General features: G+C 52.0%; 4 protein-coding genes across 4 annotated transcripts; 3 read left to right on the top strand and 1 right to left on the bottom strand.

The window, feature by feature from the left end:
• Positions 1 to 385: 385 nt before the first annotated feature.
• CC1G_02706 (short-chain dehydrogenase) lies at positions 386 to 1,715 on the top strand (the record flags this gene model as incomplete). The annotated part of the gene is made up of 6 exons (XM_001840191.1): positions 386 to 596; positions 663 to 846; positions 914 to 1,117; positions 1,172 to 1,203; positions 1,267 to 1,580; positions 1,638 to 1,715. 6 exons carry the CDS (start codon positions 386 to 388, stop codon positions 1,713 to 1,715), a joined length of 1,023 nt encoding a protein of 340 aa, XP_001840243.1.
• Positions 1,716 to 1,953: 238 nt separating this feature from the next.
• CC1G_02707 (hypothetical protein) lies at positions 1,954 to 3,068 on the bottom strand (the record flags this gene model as incomplete). Its single annotated transcript, XM_001840192.1, has 2 exons — positions 1,954 to 2,920; positions 2,980 to 3,068. The coding sequence occupies 2 exons, from the start codon at positions 3,066 to 3,068 to the stop codon at positions 1,954 to 1,956; spliced, it is 1,056 nt and encodes a 351-aa protein (XP_001840244.1).
• A 773-nt stretch (positions 3,069 to 3,841) lies between these two features.
• On the top strand, positions 3,842 to 7,719 carry CC1G_02708 (hypothetical protein; the record flags this gene model as incomplete). Its single annotated transcript, XM_001840193.2, has 11 exons — positions 3,842 to 3,886; positions 4,239 to 4,419; positions 4,661 to 4,681; positions 4,947 to 5,296; positions 5,347 to 5,498; positions 5,552 to 5,690; positions 5,741 to 6,194; positions 6,238 to 7,206; positions 7,260 to 7,480; positions 7,542 to 7,593; positions 7,655 to 7,719. The coding sequence occupies 11 exons, from the start codon at positions 3,842 to 3,844 to the stop codon at positions 7,717 to 7,719; spliced, it is 2,649 nt and encodes an 882-aa protein (XP_001840245.2).
• Positions 7,720 to 8,453: 734 nt separating this feature from the next.
• CC1G_02709 (hypothetical protein) lies at positions 8,454 to 16,913 on the top strand (the record flags this gene model as incomplete). Its single annotated transcript, XM_001840194.2, has 12 exons — positions 8,454 to 8,747; positions 8,871 to 9,568; positions 9,624 to 10,071; positions 10,131 to 12,094; positions 12,154 to 12,832; positions 12,889 to 12,995; positions 13,045 to 13,117; positions 13,170 to 15,701; positions 15,738 to 15,818; positions 15,884 to 16,493; positions 16,557 to 16,724; positions 16,792 to 16,913. 12 exons carry the CDS (start codon positions 8,454 to 8,456, stop codon positions 16,911 to 16,913), a joined length of 7,776 nt encoding a protein of 2,591 aa, XP_001840246.2.
• Between the last annotated feature and the right edge of the window lie 20 nt (positions 16,914 to 16,933).

Raw genomic sequence — 16,933 nt, forward strand, 5'->3', positions numbered from 1 at the left:
AACCTAGGGGTTTGTCATTTGTAAGCGTCTTTGAGCGCTAAAGGCGATTTCACCGGGAACACCAGTTGCCGCGGTGTCGCTTCACTACTTCCCCCTCCCTTCAGTCTGACTAAGGAACGAGGGCTCTGGCCGCCGTGGATTCGTCAACACCCCGGCTTCTTATCTCTGTCTCAGAAGGGCGTAACATATCCGACTCTGCCTCCTTTTGGGCAGAGGGATCATGCTCTTTGTAACCATTGCGTACATCCGGAGATCTTGTTGAGATGCGTCGGTAAATTCTTACGCGTCCATGGTTCGGTGGGTAGAGCCTCTGCCTTCAAGCACCTATAAATTGGACGATCCATTATGAATTCGACATCCATTGCACACTAACTCATAGCACACCATGAAGTTCACGTTCTGGGACTTTTTCCGAAGCCAGTTCTGGGAAACCGTCCCGCCCGCCCCCAAGGTCGACCTCACTGGCCAAACGGTCCTCGTTACTGGTGCCAATGTTGGCCTTGGGTACGAAGCCGTGAAGCACTTTTGCCGGATGAACCCAGGCAAGGTCATCATCGCTTGCCGTAGCAGGGAAAAGGGTGAAGAGGCTATCAAGAGTGGGTGGATCGCTTTTTCTTTCATCGTCTCCATGGTATTGCTGACTCTTCCAAACCGACCTGTAGAGATCAAAGAAGAGACTGGGTTCAAGAATTTGTACCTTCGTATCCTTGACCTGTCGAAGTACTCGTCGGTCCTCGAGTTTGCGGACAAGTTCCAGGCGGAGGAAGAAAGGCTTGATATTTTAGTCGCCAATGCTGCCATTGCGACTGATCATTACAAGACTACCGAGGACGGATGGGAGGAGACGTGTGTGGCACCTCCTTGGTTTACGCTGAGCGCTGACGCACGACGCCTTACCCTTCTTTTTTCACAGGCTACAAGTGAACGCGTTGTCGACGCTCCTTTCCTCCGTTCTCCTCGTCCCGGTTATGTTGAAGACTGCGGAGAAGTATGGGACACAGCCGAGGATTACTATCGTTTCCAGCGGGATGCATTACTGGACAAAGTTTGAGAAGAAGGTTGTTGATAGTGATGACCCTCTCAAGGTGCTGAGTAGTAGAGAGTACTGCACCAAGTCGTAAGTAACCTCTCGGTCCTCGAGACGGTGATTAGTCCTGATGTCATAGCGCAGTGTAATGGGTCGTCGCTACGCGGATACCAAACGTGAGCCCGCTCTTGTTAAAGTTCCTATGCTTGTGTCTCTGTTGCTGATAACATACCTCCCAGTCCTGAACGTCTTCATCGGCCGTTCCCTCGCACATGCCTTAAAGGACACCCCAATCGTCACCAACGTCGTTTGTCCAGGGTACTGCTACTCCCAGTTGCGAAGAAACGCAAATTTCCTCCGGCTAATCAACTTTGTTTTGCTTGACCTACTGATTGGGCGGACTACAGAGGAAGGCAGTCGACAACTTGTGTGGGCGGCTGTGACGAAGGATAAGGGTGACCTGCGAGGAGCGTATATCAGTTCGATGGCGGCACAGGAGACGAGTGATTATTCGCTGAGTGAGGAGGGGCTGAAGGCGCAGGAGAAGTTTTGGGTGAGTGGATTCGTTGTGTTTTCAGTGGGAACTTTGGCTGATGTGGTGTGGTTGTAGAATGGGATGGTGTGGGAGCTTACTAGGGTTGATGGAAGGGTGTCTCGTATTCTGAGGGATTGTAGCACGTCGGGTTAGTAGTACTTGCGAATGAATTTTGATTTTTTGTCATGGACTGGAACATGGTGCGATATCTGAGTCGGCTTGTTGCTTTTGATTCGTGGACATCTTCGATTCGATGTATCTCAAGACTCTCAAAGACTGCATGACTCAAGATATTCGACTGTTCAAACAAGTTAAAATTATGACCAGCAAGATGTGTTTGGAGATGCACTCGAACGATACAGCTACGCTACATTACATCGCATCCAGCGCTTCAGTCGAGTTGATCGAGCAAGAAGGCGTCGAAGGAGCGGCGGCCGTTCCTACCCCTCCTGGTCCCCGGGGTGAGGTCGGGACGGGGCTTGCCGTCGTTGGGTTCCTTTGACCCTCCATCAGGGCCATTGCTGGGGTCCTGTCGCTCGAAGAGGTCGTAGTAGTCGAAAGACCGGCGGCCCTTTCTTCCTCCCTTGGGGATGATGTTGGTCTTGATCGCACCGCCTGACTTTGTGCCCTCGTCAGGCTCGCCAGATCCGCTGTTAGGGTCCTGTCGCTCGAAGAGATCGTAGTCGTCGAAGGAGCGGCGACCCTTTCTTCCTCCCTTGGGGGTGATGTTGGTCTTGATCGCTCCGCCCGACTTGGTGCCCTCGTCAGGCTCGCCAGATCCGCTGTTAGGGTCCTGTCGCTCGAAGAGATCGTAGTCGTCGAAGGAGCGGCGACCCTTTCTCCCTCCCTTGGGGGTGATATTGGTCTTGATCGCTCCGCCCGACTTTGTGCCCTCGTCAGGCTCGCCAGATCCGCTGTTAGGGTCCTGGCGCTCGAAGAGGTCGTAGTCGTCGAAGGAGCGGCGGCCCTTCCTTCCTCCCTTGGGGGTGATGTTGGTCTTGATCGCACCGCCTGACTTTTTCCCCTCGTCTGGCTCGCCGGATCCGCTGTTAGGGTCCTGGCGCTCGAAGAGGTCGTAGTAGTCGAGAGAGCGGCGGCCCTTCCTTCCTCCCTTTGGGGTGATGTTGGTCTTGATCGCTCCGCCCGACTTGGTGCCTTCGTCTGGCTCGCCGGATCCGCTGTTAGGGTCCTGGCGTTCGAAGAGGTCGTAGTCGTCGAAGGAACGGCGACCAGTCCTCTGTTTTCCAGAAGGGACGATACCACCCTTGACGGCCGACCCGCCTTTATCTTCTCCAGCCTTGACAGTGCTGCCCTCGTCACCGTTGTACTGGCGCTCAAAGAGGTCCAAGACATCTCGGCTATTGAAAGGATGAAGATCAGAACCAGTACTACCAAGCTAACCTGGAAAGAAACTCACTGCTCGAGGTCATACTCGACGTTGATGGGAATGGAGAGGACAGGGACGACAGCAGCCAATGCGGCAGCGACAACGATAGCCTTGACCATTTTGTCGGGAAGATGAGGGATGGGGGCGTAGAGATAGAACGAATGTGTTGTTGTTTGAAGTCGGTAAATTGGGAGATGTCAGCAGTGGAAACTCGACCGGCGAGTTCTTGCTGTACTGAATGGGGAGGTGAGATCAACTGAGGAATCCAGCCAGGAATGAGACCAGCTTTTATGGGTTTTGGAGAGACTGTTTGGCTTTGCTTTCACCTCCGAACGGTTCTACGCAGCTGAAAAGAGTGCCCACTGACGAATCCACAAAATCACGAGCAGCGTCCACGCAACTGGAGTGGAATTGTATTGTTAACGTACGAATTGCCCACAGAGTCCCTGGGTTATGTTGTGCGGTTGTTGGTATACAGTGTGCCACATACCTAGGTTTAACCAAATGCAGTTCTGTAGACGCAATCCCAGAGGCTCCTGAAATTCTGCTGAATTTGGCGTTAGACCTTTAGCTTCCCATTGGAGATGTGGAATACGTGCTTGCCTCAATGAAGGTGAGCTACATTGACGAAGTTATTGGCCCGGGAAGACATACCTGACGCCTTCGTACAAGGGTTTTTCGGGCGCCTAATCCATGAAACAATACACCACATAGTCACCTTCATTTTTCCCAGTTTAGTCAATGGTTTACAATGTGGTATACACATCCGTAGATCGCGCACCTCGTTCATTGCGGAATACTGAAAGAAAAGTGACATAACCATTGATATTAGTTTGCGATTACCTTGCTTGCACTCCCACACAGTTGTTAAGCGCCCTGCACTTGCAATTGAATGTGGGGAGGAGGGGGGAATGGTGCCCACAAGGCGCTTGCGTTTGTGATTCTGTGGATGAAATCGTGATTGATCTGTTGTGCAACTGCCCACAGTGGGTATTGTCAGCTTCCACGGTGCCCTTCAACTATCACAGCTCACTGACTGGATGAAACCGATTCGACGGTAAACTCCAACCCAGACTCGGAGCTTACATGAGACGGTCAAACGCGCCGATGATTCGGATGAGAGGAGTCTCCGGATCAATTTCAGTATCTCACGGTCTTGATCTTCGTCCCACCCGGGCTTCGCCTTGGTTTCCTCCTCTCCTCCACCATCTCATTCCAGATCTACTTAGGGTCGTTCATTGGCCTGCGCATGCCTAACGAAATGAAAAGTAGCCACCAATCCCACGCAGAAGATTGGTTCTGCCCAAATAAAGAGGCTCGACGCATTGGGCGAGCGGCGTGACACGATACTCACAGATGCCAGCAGACGATGGGTTCAAAAGAATTGTTTCCAAACGACCTCGTGGCTGCACTCGCAGAAAGCGAAAGCACATCCCGAGTTGATGCTGTATGACTATATCCCCGTCACAGGTGAGACCTATTCAATACAAGTGCAACATGTTGTTCATGTGGTCCGTGAATAAGCGCTGAAACCCTCTTGGCCGACTCCTGCTTGCTGCACACGCGGCGATCGAGACGGCTGGGTGCCCATTATGATGCTCAATGCAGGAAGCATTTTGAGAGGTATGGTGTATCATCGTCCTTGGCCCGGCGCGCTATCATCTATGTTGTCCCTGCCCGTCTTTGATCCTACCAAGGCCGGAATCGGCAGAGGAAGAACACTTCCAATTCGGTTCGTACTCGCCCTCATTCCCCAACGTGCACGAATTTTTACTTATCTGCCCTTGTCACAGGTCGTTTCTTCACATATGGCTCCGGGTCTCGTTCATATAGCCACGGTGATCGTACGCGCAGGCGTGCTAACCCGGCATGGGGAAGGGAACAACTTCTGGCCACGCTTCGAACACGATGTGGCGACGTCATTACGCTTGTCCAGAGAGTTGCACTGAAAGAAAGAAGCTTCATATGTTCCTCACCCGTTCTGACTGAGTTCTCAGTCAACGAAATGGTCCCCAACATCACCGTTACTTGCGACAGTGTAACCACCCTTCCTTTGGAGAGGGACGATGGATTTTTCCAGCCCCTCCGAAGGTGGATTTCTACGCCAAAGATTCGCGATGGCGTTCAATACCACAGGTTGGACATTTTCTGCCTATTCCCTCGCAGGACCGAGGTGTCTACTCTGTTGCACGCCCGACCATCATCACTAGCGGTAGACTCAGCACGCGACACGGCTATAGAGGGACTGAAATTGACGGTTCGCCTTCTCACGGAAGTTCTGGAAGGACTCCCAGTCCCTGTGAAAGGGGTTTTCGCCGGGCTGAGATTTATTATTGACACGGTGGAGGTCAGTGTTGGTTAAGATGACATTGGTGCACTGGGCTGACCATTTCTCAGAAGTGTGATTCCAACTTTGGTGAACTAGCAGCACTCCAGCGCCATTGCGAACAGCTGCATGAAAGTATCCAGTTTGCATTGACTGGAATCGACAAGTCGGAAGCAGCGCGCCTACCCAAGCCTCTGGTTAATGGCCTGACACGTTTATTCGAGTACGTGCACATATTAATCTGCCCCTATGACGATACTGACAATTCTCCTGAAGAGAAATAGAGAGTGGTCTAGATCAGATATCGCTGATTCGGAATATGGGCAAAGTCAAGAGGGCGCTGGGGGTTGCAGCTATCACCCAAGCCTTGAAAGACTCCAATCGTGCCATTCAGGATGCTTTGTCTATCTTCCAGGTATTCACACTCTTTTCATTCGTTCTGACAGCCGATTTACAAGTTCATAGCTACGCCTTGGTATATCCCAAAGCATCCTTCTCCAACGCATGGAATATGAAGGCCGACAGACGCGGTTGATTTCGCACATGGCACCTGGCGCGGTGTACAATGGACTGGACTCTCATCAGACGGAAGAGCTTGCGGAATGCGCCAAAGGCACCCGTGTCCACCTCCTGAGCGACCTTTTGAAGCTGTCGCAAAATTGGTCGGGCACCTCGTGCAAGCTGGCATGCTTGACGGGTGCAGCTGGTGGGGGGAAGACTGCGCTCATGCGCACCGCAGCCAAGCAAGCCCACGAGCATGGGCTTCTCGCAGCTAGTTTCTTCTTTTGGGACAGTTCGCCTGATCGAAACAACTACAACAAACTCGTGGCAACCCTGGCCTATGGCCTCATCGCGAACATCCCAGCGCTCCGCCCGTTCATCCTGGATGCATTTGCGAGGGACCCGACCGTCGTTTCGCGTGACTTGGAGACTCAGTTCCGCAAGCTCATGCTGGAACCCAGTGCAGGAGGCGATCCGACGCAACGTTCCGACCGACGACTGGGGTCGTCTCATCAGCATCGACGGCCTCGACGAGTGCAAGCGCGAAGACCAGAACAAGCAACGGGAGATTCTGAAGACCATCGACAAGGTCTTCTTCGCTCGTGGGGTGAAGTTTCCCTTCCTCATCGCTCTTTCCAGTCGCCCAGAGGCCCCAGTCCGCGAGGCATTGGAGTCCCTCTTCACCGGCCATCTAATTCACATCGACCTGAACGACGAGAAGTACCAAGCATCAGCCGACATTCTTGAATACTTCAGACAGGAATTTGAGAAGATACGCACGCTTCACAAATTACCAAACGCCGATTGGCCTTGCTCGACGGAACTCCAATCCCTCGTCGCCAACGCATCCGGCCAGTTCATCTACGCTGCGACCGTCATCAAGTTCATAGCTAAAGGGCGGATGAGGCTCGACGAACGGTTGAAGATGGTGCTTCTCCTTGGCAATGACTCAACGATCGCGCAGAACCCTTTACAGCTCCTCGACCAGCTCTACAAGAAGATCCTTCAGCTCGCCCAGAACAAGTACGCTGAGACTGCTAACGAGGTCGTCGACCACCTCGCTGTTGTCAAGATGGTTCGTTATATCGCTCTGGCGAAGAAGGAACGGTTATTGTCGGATGATAGGAAGGTGGAGGAGTGGAGGGTGGAGGATCAAGAACTGGCGGTGACGAAACTTGAATGGCCCACTCAACAGGCGGCGTTCAAGAAGTTCCTCGATGTCAAGGAAGAGACCCTACACGCGACGTTCTACGACATCCACTCGCTTGTCGATACCAAGACCTGGGCGTTTTACCACCGCACCCTGACTGATTTTCTGTCGGATAAGAACCGGTGCGAAGAACATTTCGTGTCCCCGGAGTCGATACGCCGAAGCTTGGTTCTATGCGCTTTACGCGTTCTTCGGGATCCTCCCAGTCAGCTATCTGGAGGTGAGCATTGTGCAACTGACTTTTCTGCCCATTGTCTCATTTATCCTTTGCAGACGGCGACTTTAAAGTACGGGAATATACTCTGGTCATCGGGAAGACCATTATCAAGGACGCAATCCATACTCTTCCTGTAGACTCTGATGTTATCGACGCGATGGGAAGGTTGCTTGGGGTGCTGGAACGACACAGATGCGACAACTGTCATCACACGGGCAGTAGAGAAAAGCACGTGGGAATTATCCAGGAATTCCAGAAGGCGTTGAAAGAGGCGGAGGTAGGTATCGTTTACGAATTGGGTATCGCTGAGCAGTTTTGAACTTGCTGTGTTTATCCAGGTTGGCAAGGTTTTGCCCAGTGGCGTAGTTGGAATGTGGACTACAGGGATTGGTATGTAGGCTTTAGGCACTGTCATCTTCCAAGGTTGTAAAACTGACGATGATGGCTTTAGATGATATTGTCGGACATGTGGGAGCACAGGGGTCTGCGGTACTCGCTGGCGGCTCGTGGAACTAGATGACAAATTCCGTTAAATGTTGTTTTTTGCTAATATTGAGCATGTTCTATGTCCCATTGTCCTTCAGGCCTGAGTACCTTGTTCTGGAATCTGGTACTCTACTACTGGTATCGGGTTCCCTGATCATGACGGTCATCATTCAGTGGTCGATCCTATGATCATGAACTCGAGCCGCGGACAGCGGTCTATTTGTCAAAAACCTTGAGGAAAGTGGAGGTCTTGTTGAGTTCGTCCTACTCTACCGCTAATCTACGACGCTTAACGTTTCCTCTGGGAGGTACTTACTCTGGATCTACCATTAAATAACCCAGTGGACTCAAAAGGAGAGGCGGCCGTGCAAGCCGACCGGAACTGGGGGAGGCTTCAGCCAAACAGGACCACACACGGACGCGGTTCAGGCGCGACATTCTGACATCAAGATTCCAGGTTGGTTTTCTGTTTCAATCCTCCACTTCAGGAACTCGTCGTTCGATCCTGGACTGGAGTCTTGATACCTATATTCTTCATCTCTCCGAATCTACCACTCAAATTCTTGAAGAAACGCCTTTCAGGGGTCCGGGGACTATAGATTCCAAACCCTCGTCCTCTCTCGACGACCCACTGTAATCGTCGTGACCAGAGATGGCGGGGTCTGCAGTGGAAAACGTCAACGTGGTTAGCGTTATAAAGGGGATTCTGGATAATTACCCCTTTTCTGTGGGCATTTTCAGAGAGCTATTGCAGAACTCAGACGATGCGAAAGCCACGCGTCAGGTTCGTACCTTGCCTATGTGACAGCCGGATAACGAGCTTGACTGGATTCTTCCAAAATCTGCAGGACTTTGTGCTAGACTGCCGGTCACATCCCTCCGAAAGACTTTGCAAGGCAGAGTTTGCTGATCTTCAGGGACCAGCTCTATTGGCTTTCAACAATGCGACCTTCCAACCGGACGATTGGGTCGCTGTAAAGAGTATCAGCAGATCTTCAAAGAAGGCTGACACCTCCAAGATCGGCAAGTTTGGTATCGGTATCAGGTCTTGCTATCATGTACGTATCACCCATCGCAGAGCCATTTCCAAGTTTGGCCCTATTCTAATGCTGCGAAACTAGATCACAGACCATCTTCAGATTCTTTCAGGGAACTCCTTTTTGACATTTGACCCACAACAGTCACTGAGTTCCGATGGGCTCGTACTCCAGCTTGACGGAGATGTGACGGAGACTATTGACCATTTCAGGCCGTTTGGCCACTTCATGGGAGAGGATTGGCGCGGGGGTGCGTTTGACGGGACAGTCATCCGCTTGCCGTTTCGTCGTTATGTCGGGGAGATCCAGGACCGGGTCGTCACACCACAGGAGATCGAGGACCTGATGCTGGATTTCATCAACGACGAGTTCAACATTTCCATGCTGTTTTTGCAACACCTTAGGTCTATCGCGCTCTACAAAATCGATGATTCCGGAACCATTACCGAGCTGGGTTCGTGCAATATCACGCCCAAACCGATTGCAGACAAGGTGTTCAAGAAGACCGTCGCCATCACAAAGAGCGGAATGGATGTCGAAGAGGAATGGCTTGTCATCCTCTCCGAATTCTCGGAGAAAGAGGCTTTTGAAGCTCTCTTATCTCGAGTTAAAACGGAGCTCGATCCGCGGATACTTCAGAAGCACAAGCTTCGTCCGGATGTTGGGATTGCTTATCCCTTGCACAAGACGACCAATAGTATTGGCTACCTATTCACATACCTCCGTCTCCCCCTGGCCACTGGATTTCCTGCACATGTTCACGCCTTCTTCGCTCTTACTCCTTCCAGACAGAACCTCCGAAATCCAGGGGATAATGGCATCGTCAAGGGTTCAAACGACCAGTACGTAGGATCAACTTGGTGTGTTCCTGTGCTCACCTGTTATATTGTTATCCAGTCTCCTCGTCGAATGGAACAAGGTTCTATTCGAAGTCTTCATCCCCCGAGCATGGACACGCTTCTTGCAAGCCCTCATCGCGAACGAACCCAAGCACGATGTCTTCAAAGCATGGCCTGCCTCCCAAGAGCTGTCTCGATGTGGAGAGAGTGTTTATTGGAACAACTTTCCGCAGGCCGTTTTACATTCTATCATAGATGCCGACGCTGCAGTCTGGCCAGTTTTCGGAGGGGCCCACGTACACAAGCGACTACGGGACATTATCATCGCATCTTCGGATGTTCCATCCAAGGTTACACAAGCATTCTCCAATCTTGGCCTCTCCATCACGCTTCCACCTCAAGATGTTGTCAAACTGCTCAGATCCCGAGATCGCTCGCCTTCTCACACACCCTATGCCAAAGCTGCCAGGATTTTGTCACCGGAGTCCGCAGCCGCAGAACTCAGGGTAATACTGCTTCTCTCGAGAGTCAGTTGCATTGGGTCTGATACTATCATTTCTTTTAGAAATCGTGTTTGGACATCCTTCGCCAACCGGAGGTTACTGCCACCATCGATTTGAATGTCATCACTGACTACCTGCTAAGTACAAACAATCTAGGAAATATCGTCGACATTCCAATCATACCCACGGTCAAGAACGAACGCATTGCCCTCCACGCCAGCAGGAACACTAAAGGCCATCACACACTTCTCGAAAAAGAGGATATCGACCTTTTCGGCGGATGTGACGCCCACGCAATCGCGCTCAACGTGTTCTCCGACCGAGTGGCCGACCTTCTGCGGCGCGAAGGCCCCAAGAAACTGGATGTGAAACGATTAGATGCAGACATCGTTGTTACCTACCTCAATCGCTTACCGAAAGAACGAGGCATCGAATTTTCAGCTGTCAAAATTGACCGCCCTGCTGTCCACCTCTTGACGGCATTTTGGATGTGGCTAGGAGGGTCGAGGCTGAAGAAGGACTTAATCCCCAAGCTCCAGCCCATGTACCTTCTGCCTTGCGCCAATGGGGTGAGGCAGGCAAGTGCTACGGTATTCGAGGTCGGCAATACCCCTGAACGACTTGTCGCCTTGTTGCAACGACTGGGAGTTCCCTTCCTTCACCCCGACTTTTTAGAGAAGGCGCGAAAGGTGGTGCGAGGGCTGGGAACAGTCAAGAGCGTCGACGACATCCCGGCTTTGCTGAATTGTCTTGCTGATCATCAGGGGCAGTTTCCCGTAGGAATGGCAGACAGTGACGCCGCGATGCTACTCAAGCATTTCAGTGACAATATCAACCGCCACACCGTGCTCTCTGCGAGCCAAACCACGACATTGAAGAAACTACCAATATTCCCTTCTGTCTCAGCTGCTCCCGACTCAGCCCGGCGTATCACCCAATGGGTGCCTGTCAACGATAGCAAGATCTACGGCGTTTCGAGCAAGGCCATTCTCCCCAGCATTCCTGGGATCGCCTACCTCACTACGACCCACGTTCAATCTGACATGCTTCGACTACTCGAAGCAGCTTCCCTCAAATCACTCTCTGAAGTGGAAGTCCTCCAACTCGCCCTCAAAGAACAGGCTCTTCCCCTTCAGTCTCCCGTCATCCTCGAAGACTTGATGAAGTATCTCGTCGAGATCGAGGAGAAGCTGCCGGAGAGTCTCCGCAAGCCTTTGAAGCGGGAGAAGTTCGTTCTTGCTGCCAACGGGAGGTTCGCTGCACCTGAAAATCTCATCGATCCTTCCAACCCTCTCCGACCTCTGTACTCTCAAGACCGTTCTCGTATCCCGGCTACATCTACTCCCACCCAAAAGGGAATCGTCGAGGCCGCCTCGGCTCTCAAGCTCCTCGACTATCAGCTCTCGCCGGTCAATGTCAAGGACCGGATCGAATGGATATCGTCCAATTCGAGGGATCGTGCCTTTTTTCAACATTCTATTGACCTCCTGAAGATCCTCGACCGTGCCAATTTCGACTACAGCACCCTAGGGGACACAAACGACGCTCGACAGAACTGGCTCCCAACCGTATGTAACAAGCTGGTCTCGCCGTCTGAGTGCAGACCTGCCCCGGGGCAGAGCGACGAACTAGCCCTTTTCGACCGTGTCTTGAAGAGGTTGCACCCCAAAGCGGCGATTTCCACTTCGTTCGCCAGGGCTGCAGGATGGGACAAGCCCGTCCCCACACCCGTTATTTTGCAGCAGATCGGACTGGTGCTCAAAGAGACCCCTGATCCTCATTATCGAGTGATGGTCATACTCAAGGAGCTGGGGAGAAGATCTTTGAGGCAGAGCGAAATTGAGCAGTTGAAGCGGACTCTGGAGGGAACACGATGGGTCCCGACGATGGGATACCGGCTCGTTCAGCCAAACTGTGCTGTGTTCCAGCAAGCCATTCCGGAGGCTGAGATTGAGGAGGTGCATCCCATCTTGACACGAGAACAGGGCCCATATTCGCTTCTCAAACAGCTCGGTTGCACAGATAGGTGAGTTCAGTGTCCGTTGGGCTAGTCTAAAAGCAATATTATTGACAAATGGTATCCAGGCCTTCTTTCGACTCCGTTCTGGCGTTGCTTAAAAATATGTCCATAAGGCCTCCATCGGACGATACGACAAGGATAGCCATGTCCCTCCTCAAGTTTGTCACGAGGAACTCGCCATCTGAGGAGCAACTCTCTCAGCTTCTCATCCCAGACGACAGGGATACCCTTCGACCCAGGTCTGAGGTCATTTTCAACGACATCCCGCATATGGTGGACCTCGTCCCGTCAGACGATTACCACATGGCTTCTCCTTCAATTGATGAACCACTTGCCCAAGCCCTGAAGCTAGAACGACTTGGCCTCAAGTTCGGGGATCTCCAACAGTCCACTGAAGATATGGGTGCATCCCCTGTCACCCTAGTTCAAGAGACGATCAAGCAGTACACGGAGAGGCAGTTCCTTTCCGAGTTTCTTGCGAACGCAGAGGATGCTCAGGCAACGACATTCTCGGTTGTACTCAGCGAGGATCTCGCAGCGATGACGACTGGGCGCCCGAGGTTGCTCTCCTCGGATATGGAGAAGTTCTACAAGTGCCCATATGTCTTTGTCTACAACGACAGCTTCTTCTCCGAGAAGGATTTTCAGGGTATACTTCGTATTCACGTTGGAGGAAAGCGGGAGGATTCGCATAGTATTGGGCAGTTCGGGTTGGGAGCGTTGACTATGTTCCATTTCTCAGAGGTGAATCGTCTTGTTCTCTGATGGTTCGCGATGCTGACATTAAGTTCGGGTTGTAGTTAGTCGTCATCCTTTCCGGTGATCAGGCGCTGTTCCTCGACCCATCGAAGCGGCACCTGCCTATGGGCCGAGCAAGCTGGAGAATCCCATTGAAACAGCTCGCGCAGTAAGTGCTTTAACTAGTAGGTACCTCTGCCTATTGATAACGTCTCTAGGCGCTATCCAGACAGTCTGCTCCCTCTCAAAGGTCTACCATGGGAAATCCAAGATTCACGTAGATTCCCTGGGGTATGCATGTCCTGTACCATAGATACAGAACGATAAACTTACCCTTTTACAGACTCTTTTCATGCTACCTCTTCGAGCAGGCTCGCACTGTAGCGAACAGGGGATATCTTCGAAAGTGTGGGAAGCGTCCGCATTCAAGCAGCTCCTCCAAGAATTTCGCAGCACCGCCGCCCAAAGCTTGCTGTTCATCAAGCTGAGAAGAATCGAAGCATTCAGCTGTTTGTACAGTGGGAAAGCCAGTCCTCTTTGGATCGTCTCGGCCTCCAGGACTGATACCGCACGCGATGACTCGAATTTCATAGTCACGAATACGTCGATTGAGGAGGAGGGGATTGGGGGTCAGCTCACTCCCGCACGATGGCTGGTCGTTTCAGCAACCATATCTCCGGACAACATACCTGAAAACCTCTCCACGAACCTGAAGCGGGTCAAGCATGTCCGCGTGGGTCTGGCTGCACCATTTTCTCGCCGAGCTCAGCAGTGCCGATTCTTCTCAACTCTCCCCCTCGCCATCACCACGGAACTCCCCGTCCACGTCAATGCATCTTTTGCTCTATCCTCTGACCGTAGAGGAATTCGACACGACACGTACAACAGCGCTGAGACTGCCTTCAATCAATGGCTGCTTTCGGAGCCACTCGTTCAGGTGTACTTAGCAATGCTTGAGGAGATAGCCCGGACTCAAGACAATGCTCAATGGTGGCCCGCGGCTTTCAAACTTGACCGAATCGAGCCCCCAGTTGGAGCGAGTCAGGGGGCGGACCTTACGAAATCCCTGGTCGAGAGCTTCTATCGTGTCCATTTGCCCTCGACGGAGCGACAGGTCTGTTGGCCATTCTTCAAGAATAGCAACAACTTTGCATCGATGACACCTGGAAATGCATTGCTGTTTCCTCCATTCCTCCCGCGGCCTGTCCTTACCTTCCTCTCCCGCTCTCAGCCGGCCAACGTGACAGAACTCCGCATTCCTCAAAGCTATCAAGATGAAGCGAAGTTGAAGTCTATCACGCCTGAACACGTGAAGGATTGGGTGCTTGCACTCCCAGCTGCCGCCCAAACCAGCTATAAAGATGAAGAGTTCCAAGAGCTATTGTCCCATCTTGCGTCTTCCGATGTCACCAACCTCATCGGGTTGCCATTGTTGCGACTTCAGAGTAAACAGTGGACTGTATTTCGACAGCGCGACAACATGCCCCCCAAATACCTATGGAGACCTGGACCCGTCGCTGCCATTAATCTCTTCCCCCCTTCATCCTTCGTCGATCACGACACCTTGGACCGCCTTCTGGAGCAAAAGATTCTTGATGGGGGTCTGAACATTGCTCCGTTCGACGCAACTGGTCTCAAAGCGTTAACCCAAACGGAGCTGACTTCACTGCGGACGAATGAACTCCCATCCTGGATCAATAAATTTTGGACAGCATACCCGTCATTCGAAACTCAGGGTATCAGAGAATCGATTGAAGACCTTCCATTGGTTCCATCCACAGCAGGCGAATACATCTCCCTTTCGGACTGCAAGAGTGGTGGGGCTTTGATCGCTGCCGATGGGGAGTTGGCTGACGACGACGTGATGCGACTCATTCAAGAATTTGAAATTACCGTCGTTGCGAAGGAGCGCTGCCCACCGGCTTTGGCGAACATTTTGAACATGGAGGAGTATTTGAAGTCGTCGGAGGGCAATTTCATCACTCGACTTCTGCGTTCTCTGAAATCCGACATTCAAGCAGTCAAGCAACGAATCGATTCTTGGCCTGACCATGAACGGGAGACCCTATCCCATTGGTTTACCTCACAGGTCCAAAGTAGAATCCCGGACGAGGTTATCCGCACAGCAAGAGAACTTCCGATATGGCGAGGCCACAAACAGCATCAAGTTGCTTGGAAGTCTGCTTCTGGCGTTCGACTCCTTCCAATCGGTGTTGACTTCGAAGCACAGGCATTTCTGAATGTCTTTGTCGTCCGAGGCCTGCCCCCTACGTATTTCAATGTCCACAGACTTACGATAAACGAACTGGAAACTGCGCTACGATTCCCGCCGCGACTGGAAGCCCCTGACGAACCTGGGTACCGAAGCATTCTCAACTTCCTTCTGGATGGCATCCATAACACCTACGACGAACTGGAGATACCCGACGGTACTCGTGCTTTCGTCCCCGCACGGTCCCTGTACACGCGAGAGAACCTCTTCCGACAAGCCTTTGGCGATCGCCCGGAGAGGTTCCTCCTGGAATCGCTCAGGAATCCCTTCGAGCAGCTTCTGCGCGCCAAACGACTGATTATCAGAGAAGAGGACCTAAACATGGACATTTTCGTCACATGCGCCAGAGCGCTCGATGAGGATGTGTTGGACAACAACCTTAATCCCCAGGAGGTTGTCGAGCGAGCTCGGGTCGTCTTCCGCGCGTACTGCGAGCAGTTGCCACTTCGTATTTCTTCGCAGGCGGTCCAACAATGGAGACGGGTCGAGAACCTGCGATTCATTCCACGCAATATGGCGACTTCGAGGCAGTATGCTGGAGGCACCTTGGAGATCCCCGAGCGCGTTCGAAATTTACCTATGGTTGTGCCGCCTAATGATCTTGTGCGTCAGGAGTTTGAAGACGTAGCTTGGACGCAGAAGGCGATTTTTGCTGAGCAACCGGATAATCGGGTTGTGTTGGCCAATCCAAAATTGGGAGAGCCTCCGGTTTCGGTCGTGGTGAGTCTTTATTTTCCTCTCCATACGTAACATTCAATTTTTTTCAAACTCGTTATTCTTCGTAGATTGATCACCTTCGAGAGCTCAAGACGATGCGCCAAGGTCCTGATGTCCTGCGCTACCTCAAATCAACGTACGCCTGGTTAGACAAGAACTTGGCCGACGCGCGGGAGGTGGTTGCTGCCCTGAAGGACGAGGCGCTGTTTCTCAATGTCAATGATCCTGCTGTCGATGCCTGGGAGTGGATCTCTCCCAGTAGGATGGCCTTTGAAAACCACGACGTTGCGAATATCCAACGAGTTCGGGGGTTCCTGCTCTCGTATAAGGACCTTCTCAAGGAAGCTGGCGTCGCGGACGTCAATTACCCTGATTTCGATCCCTCCGGGGCGCTGGGCGGCAAGGAGCATGAGCTGCTCTTGCGGTCGAGGGCTTCCTATGCTCGACAACGGGAGAAGAAGCAGCTCACGGATGTGATTTTGCGTTCGAAGGAGGAGGACCATTTGGAGGACGGGGAAAGAAACAAATTCTACGCCCATCGCTCCTTTCTGGCAAGCTATGGCGGATACTTTGAATCTATGTTTACTGGGGAATTCGCGGAGGGCCAGGAAGCCTCGCCTTCCAATCCAGTTGAAGTACCTCTAGATTATTCTGTCTTTGCGATCAAGACTGTTTTGGGTATGTTGTCTTTTCTTTTTGGTCCTTTTGATGCTCGTGGTCGAAGGCTAACCGTTGGCGTAGATTTCCTCTATGACGGTGATTCTGCGATCCGAGACGAATCTGCCAAATGGGAGGACCTGCTTCAAGTGATGGAGTTGGCGAATTACCTGGATTTATCTAATTTGTTTGAGAACGTCCAGGTGGTGATTATTAGGAGAAAGTTGGTTGATCCGTTGAATCTTGACTATGGTGGGTACCCTTGTCACGGTGCACTCTGCTAGGACTTCTCCATTTCTCACATGTTGTTGGCTTTTAGTGAAAGCGTTCGCGGAACGTGTGGGTGCGAATCGATTGAAGGAGTGGTGTGTCCAATATGAAGCGAAGAACAAAGACTATGTCGACCGAATTAAGGCGAGCATTGAACAGCAAGGGGGTTGAATGCAATGTCGTTATCTGCG

The sequence above is a fragment of the Coprinopsis cinerea genome, assembly GCF_000182895.1.
Source record: "Coprinopsis cinerea okayama7#130 chromosome 4 map unlocalized cont3.4, whole genome shotgun sequence".
In the NCBI taxonomy this organism is placed as follows: Eukaryota; Fungi; Basidiomycota; class Agaricomycetes; order Agaricales; family Psathyrellaceae; genus Coprinopsis; species Coprinopsis cinerea.